Below are 21,300 nucleotides of genomic sequence, written 5' to 3'. Positions count from 1 at the left end.
TTATGTTTTCATAGGGTGGGTTTGAAAAAATAATCATCATTTATGATATGGAGCCAATGTGTTTCTATCACTCTCATAAATAAAACAGCAAACTTCCAAATAGATGATTAATTTGATCCAGATAAAAATGTAACTAAATAACAGTATTGTCAGAACACTTCGAAAGCAACATAGTCTGGCATTACACTGGAACAAAAGATGATTCTGACCTTCCAAATTTGGTAGGATAGTAATATTAACAATAATGATAGGATTGCTTTGGGGATTAAAAAGTTAAATTTACAAAACTAGATTGTTAATACTGAGGTAAAATTTTATTACTGAACTATAAAATTATAAGATTTCTGTTTTTAATATTAATGCTATTTCCTTCATTCCTCTTCTTCAATCTTTGTAACTCTGTTCTATGTATTATTCAATTTCGATGCTAGAAGGATGTTATTGATAGGAACAAATGTAAGGGATAGATAAAAGAATTTGGTTTGCAATAATCAAGTTCTAAACATGAAAACTGTCTCTTAGTAGACTTTATATGTGAATGTATTGTACTTTTACATCATATATAGATATCCCCTGATAAACTCAGTGGTTTATTCAAAATTTCTACCTGGTTGCCTGTACTCTGGTTCACATTGATTTTGAATGGTCAAAATTTCTATGGAGCTGCATTTTATATCCTCAAGGTCAACTCCATACTTGATAGTAAGATCTGAAAAGACAAAAAAAACAAAGTCTATTATCGGCAAAAATACCATGATACTGGGTTTCTGCAATCTTGTTCATTCCTCAGTGAACTGTTCATTCCTCAGTTCATTCCTCAATGACCTCAATAACCTCCTCCTCAGAGGAGTCATTTAGTCACCATTAGAGCCAAGTAAGAACCTTCCCTAGTGGCTCAATTGGTAAAGAATCTACCTGCAATGCAGGAGACTGCCTGCAATACAGGATAGCCGGATTTGATCCCTGGATCGGGAAGTTTCCCTGAAGAAGGAAGCAGCAACAGTATTCTTGCCTCGAAAACCCCATGGACAGTGGAGCCTGGCAGGCTACAGTCCATAGGGTTGCAAAGAGCCAGACATAACTGAACGACTAAACTATCACCACCAGGGAAACTTTTTAAAAATCTGAAGGTTCAGAAAAGGTTTAATGAACAAGAACTTTTGTAACAAACATTATTAAGAAGTTCTAACAAGTAATAGATTTTGGGGAGGCCTTTTGAAATTATATTTTAATTTTGACATAATTATAGATTCATGTGGAATTATAAAAATAATATACAGAGATTTCATGTAAAAAGGTAACAGCTTGCAAAACTTTATACAACATCACAATCAGCATACTAACACTGAAGTTGGACACAGAACATTTCTATCACCACGATTCCAAATGTTGCCCTTTTATACCCAAACATACCCATTTAATTCTCACCTGTTTTGGAAAGGTTTTCATTTTCATCTGCATAATTTATTATTTCTGGCATTAAGTTTAATGACTCCTTCAGTTCTGAGAGTGATGGAATATCAACTTCTTGTTTGTGGCTTATAGTTACTAACAATTCACATTCAAGCAAAGTTGATGACTAAAATAATATATAGGTAAGACAAGTTTTTAGTGAGGCTTTCCAAACAAATATTTCTGAGTTCACAAAAAGATACATTTGCTTAATTGGTATAATTTAATTACTAAATCCACACTCAAAAACTTTAATGCTCTGCAGACATTTTATTTTAAAAGTAAGCGTAGCAGCCAAAAATAATATAATACAAGCAATTTTCTGTTTGAATAAAATCCTTCATGGCCACTGTTTACATTAGTGATGTACAATATCCCTAGATACAGAAATATTTTCTTTTGTATTAATAACATTTCAAAATTCTAAGTTAAATCAATCACTGCAGCAAATGAGAGTTGGTGAATGGAGTAAAAAGAGTAGGTGGAATGGAATGGATCTTTACTGCATTCCATAGAATTTATTTCTCTCATTCCGACAGAACTGGATTCTTCAACACGTGAGACTATATATGCATAGCTCTCAGAATTAACAGGGGAAGAAGAAAGAGATTGGAGAAAAGGAGCTAACAGGTGAATTAATATTTTTACCCTGTGTGTTAAAGTTTTTGTCTGTAAAAAATAGAAACGTTTAAATGTCTTAAGACCAATGTATATATAACTTCTTAGTGTCCTATACCAGGTATATTGATTAAAATTATTGGGAGAGGTTTTAAAATTCCCTATACCTGGGATGCACACCAGACCAATTAGATCAGAATACATCTGAGTAGGATCCAGGCTTCAGAATTTTATTAAAATTTATCAAGTAATTTCAGTGTATAGCCAAGGTTTAGACTGCTATCTCTGAAGTATATTTGACTCTTTAATTGATACATGTTCAACCCATTATTGAGTTTTTTAACTTGACAACAGTAGATGGCCAATGTATATTACCACAACTTATAAAAGTATGACTTACTAACTTTAATTTAAAAATTACTGAAAGCAAATACTACAGCTTCATTTAAACCTACTGTATCTTTCAGTTTCTCCTGACAAAAGTCCTCTTTATCCATGTAAAAATCTTCTTTCACAAAACATTTTACATCTCCTTGAAAAGAGAAACACTCCCTTAACAAAAAACAAAACATTAAATTAGTGTTTACTAAAAGCAAGGTACATTCCAAATGTAGTTAGTCAAAATACATAGTGATTAAAATTAGACTTGAGGTAATAATAAAATACTATGATTGATAGCATCTAGACTTGTGAACATACAAAGAAGATTTTCTCCTCTTAAAAATATTTACGACACTGGGCAATTAAGTACCTGAAAAATTTAGCTTCTGTGGAGATCTGTGCTTTGAAATCTGGCAAGGGATCCTTTACTAAAAATAGTTTTAGCCTACTCAACAGAGTGTGCAAAGTTGGTAGGTGACTTTTATAGGCCATCAAATAACTTACAAAAATTATTTCTTCATCAATAGACAAATCTGAAAATAAATAAGAAATATAATAGAATAAGAACAAATCTAAAAGTTATACAAACGGATCTAGATAATTACTGTAGTCAGCCATTGATACAGTTGGGGTTTACAAACACATTTTATTTATTTAGTTATTTAAAGAATGGTTGATGTACAATATTATGTAAGTTACAGGTGTATAATACACTGATTCACAATTTTTAAAGGTTATACTCTACCTATAGTTATTATAAAATATTGGCTATATTCCCCCCTGTTGTACAATGTATCATTGTAGCTTATTTTATACATAATAGTCAAACAAATTTTAAATTCTTTAGTTCTTCATTGTACTGTGCAAATAAATCATGTTGCATGGTACTGGTACAGAGGTAGAAGCTCAAAAAAATTTAACATGGCTTAGTACAAGGTATGGCAACTCACTCCAGCATTCTTGCCTGGAGAATTCCATGGACAGAGAAGCCTGGTGAGCCACAGTCCATGGGGTCGCAGAGTCGGACACAACTGAGTGACTAACACTTTCACAATTTCACATTCAGTACACTGAGTAGGGCTTCCCTGGTAGCTCAAATGGTAAAGAATCTGCCTGCAATGCAGGAGACCCAGGTTCCATCCCTGGGTTGGAAAGATCTTTTGGAGAAGGAAATGGCTATACACTCCAGCATTCTTGTCTGGAGAATCCCCTGAACAGGGGAGCCTGGTGGGCTTCAGTCCATGGGGTCACAAAGAGTCGGACACAACTGAGCAATCGATTAAGCACAGTACAGCACACTGAGTAGTAGCCAAATATCCTGAAAGAATTGTAAAGGCTCATTATTTTTTTCCCCCAGTAAAATTAATGTAATCAATGGAGGAAGTTATTTCGTGGTCTTATGCCTCAAACTAGCCAGTTAGCCTTAGCAAGACTGTAAAGAAATAAAAGCAAAATAAATAAATAAACAAATAAAATAAATAAAAGCATTTGACTTTTGCTGATCCCAGTCTTTTCTTCTCTACATGATTTTATCTCGTGAGGTCTCCAATTCATCTCCAGAGATTCACACTAGGGAATGGAGATGGTCTAAAAAGCCTACAAATGAGACCAACTCTGATTCTAGCACTCTAAAGTTGTTCAAACACATTTGTTATAAAATTAATTACAATGAAAGCTATATAGCAAAGTATCTTCTAGAGAAGTGTGGTAGAGCTTACATGTTAGAAAACACGACTGCTAACACCTAACTGCTGAAACGGGTTTCTCCTCTCTATCCTCACTCTGTCATGCTTGGGTCACTTTAGAATCTTAGCTAACAGTATCAGTGCTTTAGCAGTTTCTAGGCCCAGGGATGGAAGGGGGAGCAATGGTCTCTTGTTCTGGGCAGTGGCCTTTCAGTTAAGTAATTTTAAATGGTATGAGAGAAGGATAGTATGAAGTGAGGTCTCCCATGACCAACTGTTTGCTACATCATTGGTACGCATGTACATAATAAATATATGGTGTCCAGTAGGCAGGCCATGACCATGCCTCTGCCTGGTGCTAACTTAAAATACCAAAAGAGAAATTGTTATGTAAACTAGCCTCCTAAGAGATTGTTTATCAGAACTTGTTAAGTTCCTGACAATCCTGTGGCTGAGAACATCCCATGATATGCCAGAGAAAGCTGGCTAATCACCACCATGTCTAAGCAGGCTTTAGCTGAAATAATTAAAGAAGATTCATTCGTACATCCATTCTGTAAATAGTAATGAAGTCATATTAATAGTAAAGACTAAAAAATCATTCATTTATATCCCCATCTCCACTTTCCACTTTGAAACACTGATCCTCTAGCTGTCTTTCCTTCCTAAAGGCTCATCCTAGTACTTCGGGAGTCCATGGGGACATCTCATATTGGTTTTTGTTTTTTTCATTTATTTGTATTAGTTGGAGGCTAATTACTTTACAATATTGTAGTGGTTTTTGCCATACATTGACATGAATCAGCCATGGGATTTACATGTGTTCCCATCCTGAACCCCCCCTCCCTCCTCCCTCCCCATCCCGTCCCTCTGGGTCATCCCATATCAGTTTTGAGGTCTTTTTTTCTAACCACTCTGTTTTGTTGAGCCACCTGAGGGCAGCATCACACCACAACCAATGTTCTTTTTATCTGTACGAAGGTTTTAACAGAGGTGCTATTTCCTTATAGTCTTATGACTATATGCATTCCCTGGATCTCTTACCTTATTACACTGGTATATGTACCAATACAGATATGAGGAGACTGTTTTCCTCTGTTGTAGAGGAGTGTTAAGTTGTCATAAGGAAACAAAATTTTGGCTAGTTAGCTATGAAAAAAAAGCAAAAAAGAGATCTACTGACAGGAAAGAGGATAGAGTTATTCTTGGCAGAAAACCCAATACAATGAAATGAAAACAACTGAGTTCACTAAACTGATAAAAAAAATTATAAAAAATGGTTTTCAAATATATATATATATATATATGAACCTAGTCAAAAATTAATGGAAAAACGTGTTCATTATGGCCACAAACATACAAATATTGAGAAATAACCACCAGAAGTGTGCAGAATGTCTATGGAAGATACTGTAAAACGTTACCGAGGATCATTACCAATAGACAAAAATAAAAACAACAAAACTTGAAGAAAAGGCAAAATAAACCATTTTCCTGGCTAAAAAAGGTTAACTATGGTAAAAACTAAAAGGTTTCAATTTCTCAAGAAGTCTGTCTTAGAATTTGGAAAACTAATCAGATTACTTGTAATCACAAAGTAAATCTGGAAGAATACAGATGTGAGAATAGGGGGGGAAAGACTATTAATACAAGATATATTCGTATATTAAATAGCTAAAACTGTACGATACTGACACAATAATAGGCAAGTCAGTAAAACATACTAGAATATCCAGAAACAAACTATAATGTGGATAAGGATTTGGCATATAATGTAAGTGACATTTCTAATCAATGGGGAAAGCAAAGAGGATTCCCCAAATAATATTGGGACCACTGCCAAAACATTTGGGATTTTTAAAAAGTTTTACTTTTAATCATATAAAATCTTAAAGGAAACTTTAAGTAAAAATATGAATAAATATTTATTTACTCCAAGGAAGAATTTTCTAAGTATAAAAACAATGAAAGAAATCATAAAGGGAATGGTTAGGTTCAAGTTAAATATATTTGGGTTTATTGATACCATTGATATATAAAGATAAAATACAAGAATAGAAAAAGAGACAAAAAAGAATCATTCCACAAAATAAAAATATGCAAATGAACACTGAACACCAGTAATTTAAAAAATGCAAATAAAGGGGGTGGAGCTAAGATGGCGGAGGAATAGGACGGGGAGACCACTTTTTCCCCTACAAATTCATCAAAAGAACATTTGAACGCTGAGCAAACTTCACAAAACAACTTCTGACCACTAGCAGAAGACATCAGGCACCCAGAAAAGCAGCTCATCGTCTTCGAAAGGAGGTAGGACAAAATATAAAAGATAAAAAGAGAGACAAAAGAGCTAGGGATGGAGAACCATCCCGGGAAGGGAGTCGTAATAGAGGAGTTTCCAGACACCAGGAAACCCTCTCACTGGCGGGTCTGGGGAAGTTTTCGAATCTTGGAGAGCAACCTAACTGGGAGGAAAAATAAATAAAACTCACAGATTACATGTCTAAAAGCAACTCCCAGCAGAAAAGTACCCCAGACGCCCGCATCTGCCACCAGCAAATGGGGGCGGAACGGAGAGGAGCGGGTGGCATTGCTTCGGGTAAGGACCGGGCCTGAATGCCCTGAGGGCAATCGGAGGGAGCTAACGTGAGATAGCAACTTAAACTGTGGGATAGCAAGAGAGAGAGAGAGAAAATTAACTGGCCCGAACACACTGCCAGCCATTCGCAGAACACAAGGACTGAGCAATTCCAGAGAAGAGCTAGCTGGCGACGGACCGGCTCATCCCCTGCTGGAGGCAGGAGGCAGGGGGGAGGGGAAAGGGGCAAACTAGGCCCCAGAGATGGCACCCCCTACCAAACTGCAAACAGGCTTCCAGCTTCTAACCAAAGACTTCCTGAGATTCTGGATGGTCGACATCTGCCGGAAGGGTCGTGGCTAGAGGCCAGCTCCCGAGAACAGACACAAGGCGAACCCGACAGGCACTCGCGGAAACTGAGGCTGGGACCACGGGGGGAGAAGGCGCACCACACCTGGGGAGAGTGCGCCCGTCAAGCTGCCTCCCTCCCCCTTTTCTACCCAATCCAATTCTGTGAATCTTTGTGGGTGTCTGGGCTACGGAGAACACTTTGGGAACAGAGAACTGCATAGATCTGTCTCTCTCCTCTTGAGTCCCCCTTTTTCTTCTCCTGCTCATCTCTATCTCCCTCCTCCCTCTCCTCTTCTTCATGTAACTCTGTGAACCCCTCTGGGTGTCCCTCACGGTGGAGAATCTTTTCACCATTAACCTAGAAGTTTTATTATAAGTGCTGTATAGTTGGAGAAGTCTTGAGACTACTGGAAGAATAAAACTGAAATCCAGAGGCAGGAGACTTAAGCCCAAAACCTGAGAACACCAGAAAACTTCTGACTACACGGAACATTAAAGTAATAAGAGACCATCCAAAAGCCTCCATACCTACACTGAAACCAACCACCACCCAAGAGCCAATAAGTTCCAGAGCAAGACATACCACACAAATTCTCCAGCAATGCAGGAACACAGCCCTGAACGTCAACATACAGGCTGCCCAAAGTCACACCTAACACATAGACCCATCTCAAAACTCACTACTGGACACTCCATTGCACTCCAGAGAGAAGAAACCCAGTTCCACGCACCAGAACACCGATGCAAGCTTCCCTAACCAGGAAACCTTGACAGGCCAATCATCGAACCCCACCCACTGGGGGAAACCTCCACAATAAAAAGGAACCACAGACCACCAGAATACAGAAAGCCCACTCCAGACACAGCAATCTAAACAAGATAAAAAGGCAGAGAAATACCCAACAGGTAAAGGGACATGAAAAATGCCCACCAAGTCAAACAAAAGAGGAGGAGATAGGGAATCTACCTGAAAAAGAATTTAGAATAATGATAATAAAAATGATCCAAAATCTTGAAAACAAAATGGAGTTACAGATAAATAGCCTGGAGACAAAGACTAAGAAGATGCAAGAAATGTTTAATAAGGACCTAGAAGAAATAAAAAAGAGTCAATTAAAAATGAATAATGCAAAAAAAATGAATAATGCAATAAATGAGATAAAAAACACTCTGGAGGGAACCAACAGTAGAATAACAGAGACAGAAGATAGGATAGTGAGGTAGAAGATAAAATGGTGGAAATAAATGAAGCAGAGAGGAAAAAAGAAAAAAGAATCAAAAGAAGTGAGGACAACCTCAGGGACCTCTGGGACAATATGAAATGCCCCAACACTTGAATCATAGGAGTCCCAGAAGAAGAAGACAAAAAGAAAGGCCATGAGAAAATACTCGAGGAGATAATAGCTGAAAACTTCCCTAAAATGGGGAAGGAAATAGTTACACAGGCCCAAGAAATCCAGGGAGTCCCAAACAGGATAAACCCAAGGCGAAACACCCCAAGACACATATTAATCAAATTAACAAAGATCAAACACAAAGAACAAATATTAAAAGTAGCAAGGGAGAAACAACAAATAACACACAAAGGGATTCCCATAAGGATAACAGCTGATCTATCAATAGAAACCCTTCAGGACAGAAGGGAATGGCAGGACATACTTAAAGTAATGAAAGAGAATAACCTACAACCTAGATTACTGTACCCAGCAAGGATCTCATTCAGATATGAAGGAGAATTCAAAAACTTTACAGACAAGCAAAAGCTGAGAGAATTCAGCACCACCAAACCAGCTCTTCAACAAATGCTAAAGGATCTACTCTAGACAGGAAACACAGAAAAGTTGTATAAACGTGAATCCAAAACAACACAGTAAATGGCAACGGGACCACACCTATCAATAATTGCCTTAAATGTAAATGGGTTGAATGCCCCAACCAAAAGACAAAGACTGGCTGAATGGATACAAAAACAAGACCCCTATATATGCTGTCTACAAGAGACCCACCTCAAAGCAAGAGACACATACAGACTAAAAGTGAAGGGCTGGAAAAAAATATTTCACGCAAATGGAGACCAAAAGAAAGAAGGAGTTCCAATACTCATATCAGATAAAATAGACTTTCAAATAAAGGCTGTGAAAAGAGACAAAGAAGGACACTACATAATGATCAAAGGATCAATCCAAGAAGAAGATATAACAATTATAAATATATATGCACCCAACATAGGAGCACCACAATATGTACGGCAAATGCTAACGAGTATGAAAGAGGAAATTAATAGTAACACGATAATAGTGGGAGACTTTAATACCCCACTCACAACTATGGATATATCAACTGAACAGAAAATTAACAAGGAAATACAAACTTTAAATGACACAATGAACCAGCTAGACCTAATTGATATCTATAGGACATTTCACCCCAAAACAATAAATTTCACCTTTTTCTCAAGCACACATGGAACCTTCTCCAGAATAGATCACATCCTGGGCCATAAATCTAGCCTTGGGAAATTCAGAAAAATTGAAATCATTCCAGTCATCTTTTCTGACCACAGTGCAGTAAGATTAGATGTCAATTACAGGAAAAAAATTATTAAAAATTCAAACATATGGAGGCTAAATAACACGCTCCTGAATAACCAACAAATCATAGAAAAAATCAAAAAAGAAATCAAAATATGCATAGAAACGAATGAAAATGAAAACACAACAACCCAAAACCTATGGGACACTGTAAAAGCAGTGCTAAGGGGAAGGTTCATAGCATTACAGGCTTACCTCAAGAAACAAGAAAAAAGTCAAATAAATAACCTAGCTCTACACCTAAAGCAACTAGAGAAGGAAGAAATGAAGAACCCCAGGGTTAGTAGAAGGAAAGAAATCTTAAAAATCAGGGCAGAAATAAATGCAAAAGAAACAAAAGAGACCATAGCAAAAATCAACAAAGCTTAAAGCTGGTTTTTTGAAAAAATAAACAAAGTTGACAAACCATTAGCAAGACTCATTAAGAAACAAAGGGAGAAGAACCAAATTAACAAAATTAGAAATGAAAATGGAGAGATCACAACAGACAACACTGAAATACAAAGGATCATAAGAGACTACTACCAGCAGCTCTATGCCAATAAAATGGACAACTTGGAAGAAATGGACAAATTCTTAGAAAAGTATAACTTTCCAAAACTGAACCAGGAAGAAATAGAAGATCTTAACAGACCCATCATAAGCAAAGAAATTGAAACTGTAATCAGAAATCTTCCAGCAAACAAAAGCCTAGGACCAGATGGCTTCACATCTGAATTCTACCAAAAGTTTAGAGAAGAGCGAACACCTATCTTACCCAAACTCTTCCAGAAAATCGCAGAAGAAGGTAAGCTTCCAAACTCATTCTATGAGGCCACCATCACCCTAATTCCAAAACCAGACAAAGATGCCACAAAAAAAAGAAAACTACAGGCCAATATCACTGATGAACATAGATGCAAAAATCCTTAACAAAATTCTAGCAAACAGAATCCAGCAACATATTAAAAAAATCATACACCATGACCAAGTGGGCTTTATCCCAGGAATGCAAGGATTCTTTAATATCTGCAAATCAATCAATGTAATACACCACATTAACAAATTGAAAGATAAAAACCATATGATTATCTCAATAGATGCAGAAAAAGCCTTTGACAAAATTCAACATCCATTTATGATTAAAACTTTCCAGAAAGCAGGAATAGAAGGAACATACCTCAACATAATAAAAGCTATATATAACAAACCCACAGCAAGCATCACCCTCAATGGTGAAAAATTGAAAGCAGCTCCCCTAAAATCAGGAACAAGACAAGGGTGCCCACTCTCACCACCACTATTCAACATAGTTTTGGAAGTTTTGGCCACAGCAATCAGAGCAGAAAAAGAAGTAAAAGGAATCCAGATAGGAAAAGAAGAAGTGAAACTCTCTCTGTTTGCAGATGACATGATCCTCTACATAGAAAACCCTAAAGACTCTACCAGAAAATTACTAGAGCTAATCAATGAATATAGTAAAGTTGCAGGATATAAAATTAACACACAGAAATCCCTTGCATTCCTATACACTAACAATGAGAAAACAGAAAGAAATTAAGGAAACAATACCATTCACCATTGCAACAAAAAGAATAAAATACTTAGGAGTATATCTACCTAAAGAAATGAAAGACCTATACATAGAAAACTATAAAACATTGTTGAAAGAAATCCAAGAGGATGGAGAAATATACCGTGTTCATGGATTGGAAGAATCAATATTGTCAAAATGACTATACTACCCAAAGCAATTTATAGATTCAATGCAATCCCTATCAAGCTACCAACAGTATTTTTCACAGAGCTAGAACAAATAATTTCACAATTTGTATGGAAATACAAAAAACCTCGAATAGCCAAAGTAAGCTTGAGAAAGAAGAATGGAACTGGAGGAATCAACCTGCCTGACTTCAGGCTCCACTACAAAGCCACAGTCATCAAGACAGTATGGTACTGGCACAAAGACAGAAATATAGATCAGTGGAACAGAATAGAAAGCCCAGAGATAAATCCACGAACCTATGGACACCTTATCTTTGACAAAGGAGGCAAGAATATACAATGGAAAAAAGACAACCTCTTTAACAAGTGGTGCTGGGAAAACTGATCAACCACTTGTAAAAGAATGAAACTAGAACACTTTCTAACACCATACTCAAAAATAAACTCAAAATGGATTAAAGATCTAAATGTAAGACCAGAAACTATAAAACTCCTAGAGGAGAACATAGGCAAAACACTCTCTGACATAAATCACAGCAGGATTCTCTATGACCCACCTCCCAGAATATTGGAAATAAAAGCAAAAATAAACAAATGGGACCTAATGAAACTTAAAAGCTTTTGCACTACAAAGGAAACTATAAGCAAGGTGAAAAGACAGCCCTCAGAATGGAGAAAATTATAGCAAATGAAGCAACAGACAAAGGATTAATCTCAAAAATATACAAGCAACTCCTGCAGCTAAATTCCAGAAAAATAAATGACCCAATCAAAAAATAGGCCAAAGAACTAAACAGACATTTCTCCACAGAAGACATACAGATGGCTAACAAACACATGAAAAGATGCTCAACATCACTCATTATCAGAGAAATGCAAATCAAAACCACAATGAGGTACCATTACACGCCAGTCAGGATGGCTGCTATCCAAAAGTCTACAAGCAATAAATGCTGGAGAGGGTGCGGAGAAAAGGGAACCCTCTCACACTGTTGGTGGGAATGCAAACTAGTACAGCTACTATGAAGAACAGTGTGGAGATTTCTTAAAAACCTGGAAATAGAACTGCCATATGACCTAGCAATCCCACTCCTAGGCATACACACCGAGGAAACCAGATCTGAAAGAGACACGTGCACCCCAATGTTCATCGCAGCACTGTTTATAATAGCCAGGACATGGAGGCAACCTAGATGCCCATCAGCAGACGAATGGATAAGGAAACTGTGGTACATATACACCATGAAATATTACTCAGCCATTAAAAAGAATTCATTTGAATCAGTTCTAATGAGATGGATGAAACTGGAGCCCATTATACAGAGTGAAGTAAGCCAGAAAGATAAAGACCAATACAGTATACTAACACATATATATGGAATTTAGAGAGATGGTAATGGTAACCCTATATGCAAAACAGAAAAAGAGACACAGACGTACAGAACAGACTTTTGGACTCTGTGGGAGAAGGCGAGGGTGGGATGTTTCGAGAGAACAGCATCAAAACACGTATATTATCTATGGTGAAACAGATCACCAGCCCAGGTTGGATGCATGAGACAAGTGCTCAGGGCTGGTGCACTGGGAAGACCCAGAGGGATCGGGTGGAGAGGGAGGTGGGAGGGGGGATTGGGATGGGGAATACATGTAAATCCATGGCTGATTCATGTCAATGTATGGCAAAAACCACTACAATATTGTAAAGTAATTAGCCTCCAACTAATAAAAATAAATGGAAAAAAAAGTCAGTAAAGAAAAAGAAAAAAAAACACCACTACTTCTTTGTAAAAAAAAAAAAGCAAGTAAAAATATAATTTTTTGCCAGTCACATTGGATAAACATTTTACAACATCAGATTTAGAATATAATTTGGATAATATATATCTTTAAGTATTACTTACTCTAAATTCATAAAAACTGAGTGAACTTCCTGACCTAACACTGCAACTATTTTACCTCCACGTTGAATTATGGTTTCACATTAATTTGATAAGATTGAAAATCTTCAGAATAAATGGGAAAATAAAATATAACTATTACTTAATAATCTAATAATGTAATGTTATACCAGATTGTCATGTCATCAGATCTCTAAAGAGATGCTATCACTATAGCAATATGTTGTGAGCAACCTATGATGAAACCTCTGAGGCTATTTTGAGGCCCAGCACACTTAAACTCCAAAAACAGCTAAATTACAAAAAGGAGATTAATATGAAAGAAAATATTTCACTAATGTGGCAAAGCTTTGAATTTCAATTTTGCAGGTGGATATCCCTAGCAAAATAAAAAAAAAATAAATAAAAAATCCAGTAAAACAAAAAAAATCACTGAAATGAAAATTTATATATTAGTAAAAAATGTTTTATAACAATGGAAAGAACAAATGTTTTACCTTGTTTCTGTGCTTGAAGTGATGGACATTTTTCTAAGCAGGTGACAAGTGTAAAGAATTCCTTATATTCCTTATGGGTATACAAGCTGGCTTCCTCTGCTTCAGTTTGGGAGTTTGGGTTTGAACTCGGAACAATTTCATCAAATTCACAGTTAAGCTGGGTCACCATTCCTGTAACTGTTTTTCTATGATATATGAAAATTACTGATTTTGTGTATATCTTATTTTAAAACATGTTTATTAACAAATAATGCATGTTCACTGTAGAAAGTTACCAAATTCCAACAGATATAGAGAGACATTACCCATAGATCCATCATTCAAGAGATCAATTAAAAAAATAAGTATTTTCTCAATTATTTTTGAATATTTTTAAACAAAAGTGGATTCATATACATAGTATTTTGTAACCTGTTCTTTTCTACTAAGCAATGAAGCATGAGAACATTTACATGTCAATCAATGTACATTCACTTCATTTTTTGAGTGATGAACAAGATCCCGTTGTATAGGTAAATAATTTTTTCAACTAGTTCCCTGTTACTGGAAATTTAAATTTGTTATACTTGTTTGCTATTATGAGCAACAATGCAAGGAATATCTTTGTGTACTTATCTGTTTTCTCAAAATGCAATTCCTAAAAATGGAAATGATGGGGTTAAAGGTACATAGATTTTTAGACTTTGCCACACATTGCCAAAATGTCCTTGTGCTGGATAGTCAATGTCTGCTTTTCCATGTCATTATTCAACCTTTTATATTCTGTTCTACATCCTAGGAGACAGATCTCAATGAACCAACTAAACTCCCTTGCCCAGTCTTCTGGTTGGATTTACCAATGAAAGCACTGGCAGATCAAAAGTAGGAAAATAGATAGGTTGAAATATTATTCTTCCCAAATCTTTCCCTTTGGGGCCACAGTTTGGAGAGATAGCTGTATTCTTCAACCATCAGTTACATCTTTAATCAGACAGTATCTCTCTTGTACCTGCAGTTCTTACTGTGTTGGTTACTTCAGTCCCCTTTCTCCTTCAAGCTTAGGGTGGTAATAACTTCCAGGCATTGCGAGTCCTGGGAACTTTTTTTGGTTCCCTTGACCCTACCCGTACCTTGCTTGTTACCTAACTGACCCAGATATATTCACCATTGTTTATATCATCAGGATATTTGAACTTAAAAGAGACCTTTCTACTGAATTTTCCAATAAATAAATATACTATTGGCAATTTGGCTACATATTCTAATATATATTTTTATGATATCCTAAAATATTTAGCCTTAATAACCCTACACAGACTGAAAGAACTAAAATCAATATAATTCCCTAGTGAACTGGAGAAAATAATGAATATGCCATATCTTAAAATCATGTGCAGAAAAATCTCTAGAGTTTCTGCTTTATTCTTTATAAAAATACAAGGTACCAGAAAAAAATATTTTAGCTCATTCAGTTTCATCTTACTCACAAGAATGATGATTCCTATGTGGATCTTTAGAGACTTCTAAATTTAGTGCTTAGATAGCTACTTAAAAAAAAAATGACTGACAAAGACAATACTCAATAGGAATAGTTGGTACTACAGTTTTTTTATTTTTTAAATATAATTTTATTTATTTGTTTCTGGCTGTGCTGGGTGTTTGCAGCTGCACAGGCTTTTCTCTAGTTGCTGTGAGCAGGGGTTACTATGCAGTTGTGGTGCACGGGCTTCTCACTGTGGGGGCTTCTCTTGTTGCGGAGCACAGGCTCTGGGGCGTGTGGGCTTCAGTAGTTGTGGCACGTGGGCTCACTAGTTGTGGCACATGGGTTTAGTTGCTCCACAGCATGCAGGATCTTCCTGGATTAGGGATTGAACCCGTGTCTTCTGCAGTGGCAGGCAGATTCTTTACCACTGAGCCACCACAGAAGCCTGGTGAAGTTTTGAGAAAACCCTGTCAATTCTCTTTCCCTCACCATAAGTGATCTTTAAAGACCGATACTTCCAGGTTTTCTTTTCCCTCCTTGTCCAATATTATCTATATTTTGTTCAGTGGTACCTCCTCCTCTGCCTAACTTGTAGATCCCGATGTTTCCTGGGCTTTCAGTCTGCATCGTCTTTGCTGTCTTTCTATGTCATTCTTTTTTGGGTAAATTCATCCACTCTCGTTCACTAGTTCCTTAACTCAAAAGAAATATTTATTGAGTGTCTACAATGTGCCAGCACCGTTTTAGGCGCTGAGTGGAGCGGTGACCAAAGCAGGGTCCTCGTCCTCGTAAGGTTTTACATGCTAATGGGATGATAAACAAATACATAGGTGAATACGTAAGGTCAGGTAGTGAAAAACTCTGATAAGTGAAATAAAATGAGATATTAGGACATCAAGTAATAGCCAGAGGGATAACAAAAGATATGTTTTAGAGACAGTAGTTAGTGAATGGCCTTCTGAGGAGCTACAGTTACCTAAATAATGGTAAAGAGCAAGCCATACAGAGGCTCAGAATAGAGGACCAAGGTTGACATAGTCAAAGAAAAGCAGAAAGGTCAGGTTGACTGGAACTGAGTAAGGTTAGATAGGCGGGTAAAGATAAGATCATGCTGGATCTTGGAGGATGTGGTAAGAACACTGGATTTTATTCTATGTGAAATGGGATACCAATGATGAAATGCATAACCCACCAATAACTGAAACATTTCATGAATTGCTTTGTGTCTTAAAAAAAATCACAGGCGAACTCTTATAAGAAAATAAAGGAGCAAATTCTTGTGACTTTAGTTTAGGTAAAGCCTTCTTAGATTTGATACCAAAAGTACAAATAACAAAAGAAAAATTAGATAAATTAAACTTCATCAAAATTCAAAAATTTTCTGCTTGAAAGGATACCATCAAGGAAGGGAAAAGACAATCCACAGGAGAAAATATTAGCAAATCACATATCTAATAAGAGACTTGGATCTAGAATACATAAGGAACTCTTAAACCTCAATAATAAAAAGGCATATAACATAATTTAAAAATGGCAAAGAACTTGAATAGTAATTTCTCCAAGGAAGATATAATAACAGACAATAATTAAAGGGAAAGACGTTCAACATCATTAGCCATCAGGGAAATGAAAATCAAAACTACAATGACATGCAATGAGCTCTTCACTAGGATGGTTATAATTAAAAAGACAGATAACAAGTGTTGGCAAGATATAAATTGTAACCTTCATACACTGCTAGTGGGAATATAAAATGGTACATGTGCATGGAAAACATGTATTTACAGAGTTACCATATGATCTAGCAATTTCACTACTGGAAAGATAAAATCCTATGTCTGCATAAAAACTTGTCCACAACTGTTTATGGGGCTTCCCTGGTGGCTCGGACAGTAAAGAAACTGCCTGCAAAGCTATGGTTTTTCCAGTAGTCATCGATGGATATGAGAGTTAGGCCATAAAGAAGGCTGAGCGCCAAAGAAGGCTGAAGGAGATTGTCAATCCTAAAGAAAATCAGCCCTGAATATTCATTGGAAGGGCTGATGCTGAAGCTGAAGCTCCAATACTTTCACCACCTAATGCAAAGAGCTGACTCATTGGAAAAGACCCTGATGCTGGGAAAGAGTGAGAGCAGAAGGGAGCAACAGAGGATGAGATGATGGGGCTCAACATGATGAGATGATGATTGAGTCGGATGGCATCACCGACTCAATAGACATGAGTTTGAGCAAACTCTGGGAGACAGTGAAGGACAGGAAAGCCTGGCATGTTGCAGTTCATGGGGTTGCAGAGTTGGACATACTTACCAAAAAACAATTGTTTATAGCAGCATTATTCATAAGAGCCAAAAAGTAGAAACAAATGTCCACCGACTGATGAATGGATAAATAAAATGTGGTATATTCATACAGTGGAATATTATTTGATCATAAAAAATGAAGTGCTGATACATGCTACAAAATAAAAAATTGTTAGTCACTCAGTCATGTCTCTTTGCCACCCCACGGACTGTAGCCTTCCAGGCTCCTTTGTCCATGGAATTCTCCAAGTAAGAATACTGATGTGGACAGCCATTTCCTTCTTCAGAGGATCTTCCTGATCCAGGGGTAAATCTTAAAAACATTATGCCAAGTAAAAGAGGCTGGTCACAAAGGATCACATATATATGTGTGATTTTGAGATTTATAATAAGAGATATATGTTTGGTCTTCATACCCATTTCTTGCACAAAGCTCCTAAGGTCATTGGACTTTCTTAAGTGCTAAAGTTGACTTTTGCTATGTTTATAGGGTAACTTTTGGGAAGCACCTAAGGATGGCGACTGGCTGCCAGTAGAACCAACCATGTGATTAGAAGATTGGAACTTTCAGTTCCACTCCTCTGACCTACAGGAAGGGGAGAGGGGCTGGAAGTTGAATCAACTGCCAGTGACCAATCATGTAATCAATCCTGCCCATGTAATGAAGCCTTTGTAAAAACACAGAAGGACTGGGCTAAGAAAACGTCCAGGTTGGTGAACACATGGAGGTGCTGGGAAAGCAGGGTGATGGGAGAGAACATGAAAGTTCCATGACCTTTCCCCACGTCTTGCCCTATCTATCTCTTCCATCTGACTGTTTCTGAGTCATACCCTTTTATAGTAAACTGATAATTCAGTAAGTAAAATATTCCTGTGAATACTATGAGTCTAGAATTCATAGTTGCTGGAGTCTATGAGTCCAGCAAATTGATTGAACCCAAAGAGGGGGTTGTTGGAATCTCTGATCTATAGCTGGTCAGTCAGAAGCATAGGTGATAACCTTGCAAATGGCCTCTGAAGCATAGGGTGCAGGGGCAGTTTCATAGGACTAAACCCTTAACCTATGGGATCTTAATTTCCATTATGTAACAAAGCTCCTGAATTTAAACTTAAATTTCAATTTGGGAAAGACTGTTAAACCTTCTGCTCAGTTTTGCTCTGAACCAAAAACTGCTCTAAAAAATTAAGTTCATTAAAAATTAAATTTTATTTCATGAGACAAACTTGAAACTAATGATGGCTAACACACACACAAGGAAGCTGAAAGGTCATGGCTAGTAAGGTAGTTTCACCATTTATGAGGGACTGAGACTCCTTTTGTTCCACTCTGCCATTCCTAGACTTAGTTCTTATCACGTCTACTCCAAGGTGGTTGCTGCAGCCAATATCTGCATTCTAACATCAGGACGGAGAAAATGTGAAGGAGAAAAACACGCTGCTTCCTTTTAAGCCATTCTCCAGAAACTGCGTAAGTCCCTTTTGCTTATATGCTTTGGGAAGAGCTTAGTCATATGGCTACGTTTGGCTGTAGGGAGGCAGAGAAATGTGAATTTTATCTTAGGTGGTGCCACAGATTCCATCTTCTTTGCCATGGGTTCTATCTTGAAGGTACTATAAAATGAATGGAGGGTCAGACACGACAGGGTGCCCATTCCTTCAGGGCCTCGAATTTCTCTCATACAAGAGTCTTTTGTGTGCACCAAAGTAGCCTGATCGTTGCTTATTGCACGTTCTTGCCTCTGTATCTTCAGATGTACTATTTCCTTTGAAATGCTTTCTTTCAAGTTAGTTTCTCCTTTGTCCAACACAAGCTCAATTCCCACTTCTTTATGAAGTTGATCTCTCCTGCTTATAAACACACAGCTCTACCAATCTAACTCATAGGGAGAAGAGAGATTATAGAGGTTATCTTGTATCTTGTTACTCAAATGAGGTTCTTGGACCAGTAGCATCAGCACACTGAGGAGCATATTGCTGCTGCTGCTGCTGCTAAGTCACTTTAGTCATGTCCCCATAGACTGCGTATTAGACATGCAGAATCTCAGGCCCCAATGCAGACTGACTGAATCAGAATCTTCATTTTTAACAGGATCCTCAGGGGATTCATATGTAAATTAAAGTTTGAGAAGCACTGACCCATCATCTTTATACTTAATCAGAAAGTGAGGGTCAGGGACTTCCCTGGTGGTCCAGCAGTTAAGAATCCACCTGCCAGTGCAGCGGACTTAGATCCCTGGTCCATGAAGATTCCACGTGCCACAGAGCAACTAAGCCTGTGTGCCACAACTACTGCGCCAAGGCTCTAGAACCTGTGCTTTGCAAGGAGAAAAGTCACGATAAGGAGAAGGCCACGAATCTCAACAAATAGTAGTCCCTGCTCTCTGTAACTAGAGAAAGCCTACTGGTAACAAAGACCCAGTACAGCCAAAAATAAATAAATAAAAAGTGAGGGTCAGAGATAGAAAACGGCTCATTGACTAGTTAGTACTTAACTTTTCAAATGAAGAGTTAAAATCCACATCTTTTAGTTCACAGCACAAAGCTCTTTCCGCTACACCTTTTTGCGTCCTCCCTGCTCTAGAGTTTAGTCCTGTGATAAGTAATTTGCATTGACCTTATACCTTGTGATAGACCTTTTGAGGGTCATTTTATATTATCATTTAATTCTTAACATTGTCAGTTTTTTCTGTTCATATATTATCTTCCTAACCTTATTTTAAATTCCTAGATGACAGAAATAGTATATTGGGCTTCTCTTAGTGTCTGGACACATTTAAGTTGGTCATTTGTTTCTTTCAAATTGTAACTAAGGAAAACAAATTACTAAAACTTGAAAATCTGAAAAATAACTAAATCCTTTGGGTCTGATCAGAACTCTGCATGAAGCGATGCAACAGAGTAAATTATTTATATTTGCACTAAAATCTCTATTTTGTGTCTACCTGAACAACATAGATTGGGTTAGATGTTCTTCCTCATATTATGCTCTGCATGCCTATCTGTGTCATTGTACTTCCCACATTCTATTGTATTATTTATTTATAAATCTCTTATTCTCTATTTTCTTATGTTCTTTGAGAGTAGTGACTGTATCTAATTTTTTTATCCTGTATTCAGCACACAACATGGTATCTGATAAATATTTGATGAATGACTAGACTACTAATAAATAATGTTTTGACAAAGTATGTTAGAAAATAGCCTTAAGTCTGCATTTATACTACAAGGATAAAAAGACTGATTTTATTTTTATTTATTTATTTATTTATTTATTTTTTGTCATACATTGATATGAATCAGCCATAGATTTACACGTATTCCCCATCCCGATCCCCCCTCCCACCTCCCTCTCCACCCGATTCCTCTGGGTCTTCCCAGTGCACCAGGCCCGAGCACTTGTCTCATGCATCCCACCTGGGCTGGTGATCTGTTTCACCATAAATAGTATACATGCTGTTCTTTTGAAATATCCCACCCTCACATTCTCCCACAGAGTTCAAAAGTCTGTTCTGTATTTCTGTGTCCCTTAAGGGATTCCCATAAGGATAACAGCTGATCTATCAATAGAAACCCTTCAGGACAGAAGGAAATGGCAGGACATACTGAAAGTAATGAAAGAGAATAACCTACAACCTAGATTACTGTACCCAGCAAGGATCTCATTCAGATATGAAGGAGAATTCAAAAGCTTCGCAGACAAGCAAAAGCTGAGACAATTCAGCACCACCAAACCAGCTCTTCAACAAATGCTAAAGGATCTTCTCTATACAGGAAACACAGAGAG

The 21,300-nt window shown here is 37.1% G+C and overlaps 1 protein-coding gene across 1 annotated transcript in view; it reads right to left on the bottom strand.

Moving 5' to 3' along the window:
* SHOC1 (shortage in chiasmata 1) overlaps positions 1-21,300 on the bottom strand; it is a 90,358-nt gene that overhangs the window by 57,102 nt on the left and 11,956 nt on the right. Inside the window, exons 4-8 of the mRNA XM_043870539.1 lie at positions 13,756-13,940; positions 2,822-2,984; positions 2,508-2,622; positions 1,429-1,579; positions 608-709 (exon numbers count right to left, since the gene is read on the bottom strand). Of these exons, the coding sequence (XP_043726474.1) occupies positions 608-709; positions 1,429-1,579; positions 2,508-2,622; positions 2,822-2,984; positions 13,756-13,940 (716 nt within the window). The remainder of the gene's footprint in view (positions 1-607; positions 710-1,428; positions 1,580-2,507; positions 2,623-2,821; positions 2,985-13,755; positions 13,941-21,300) is intronic.

This window comes from Cervus elaphus, chromosome 16, assembly GCF_910594005.1.
Source record: "Cervus elaphus chromosome 16, mCerEla1.1, whole genome shotgun sequence".
Taxonomy (NCBI): domain Eukaryota; kingdom Metazoa; phylum Chordata; class Mammalia; order Artiodactyla; family Cervidae; genus Cervus; species Cervus elaphus.
This window is presented reverse-complemented; position numbering and strand designations above follow the sequence as displayed.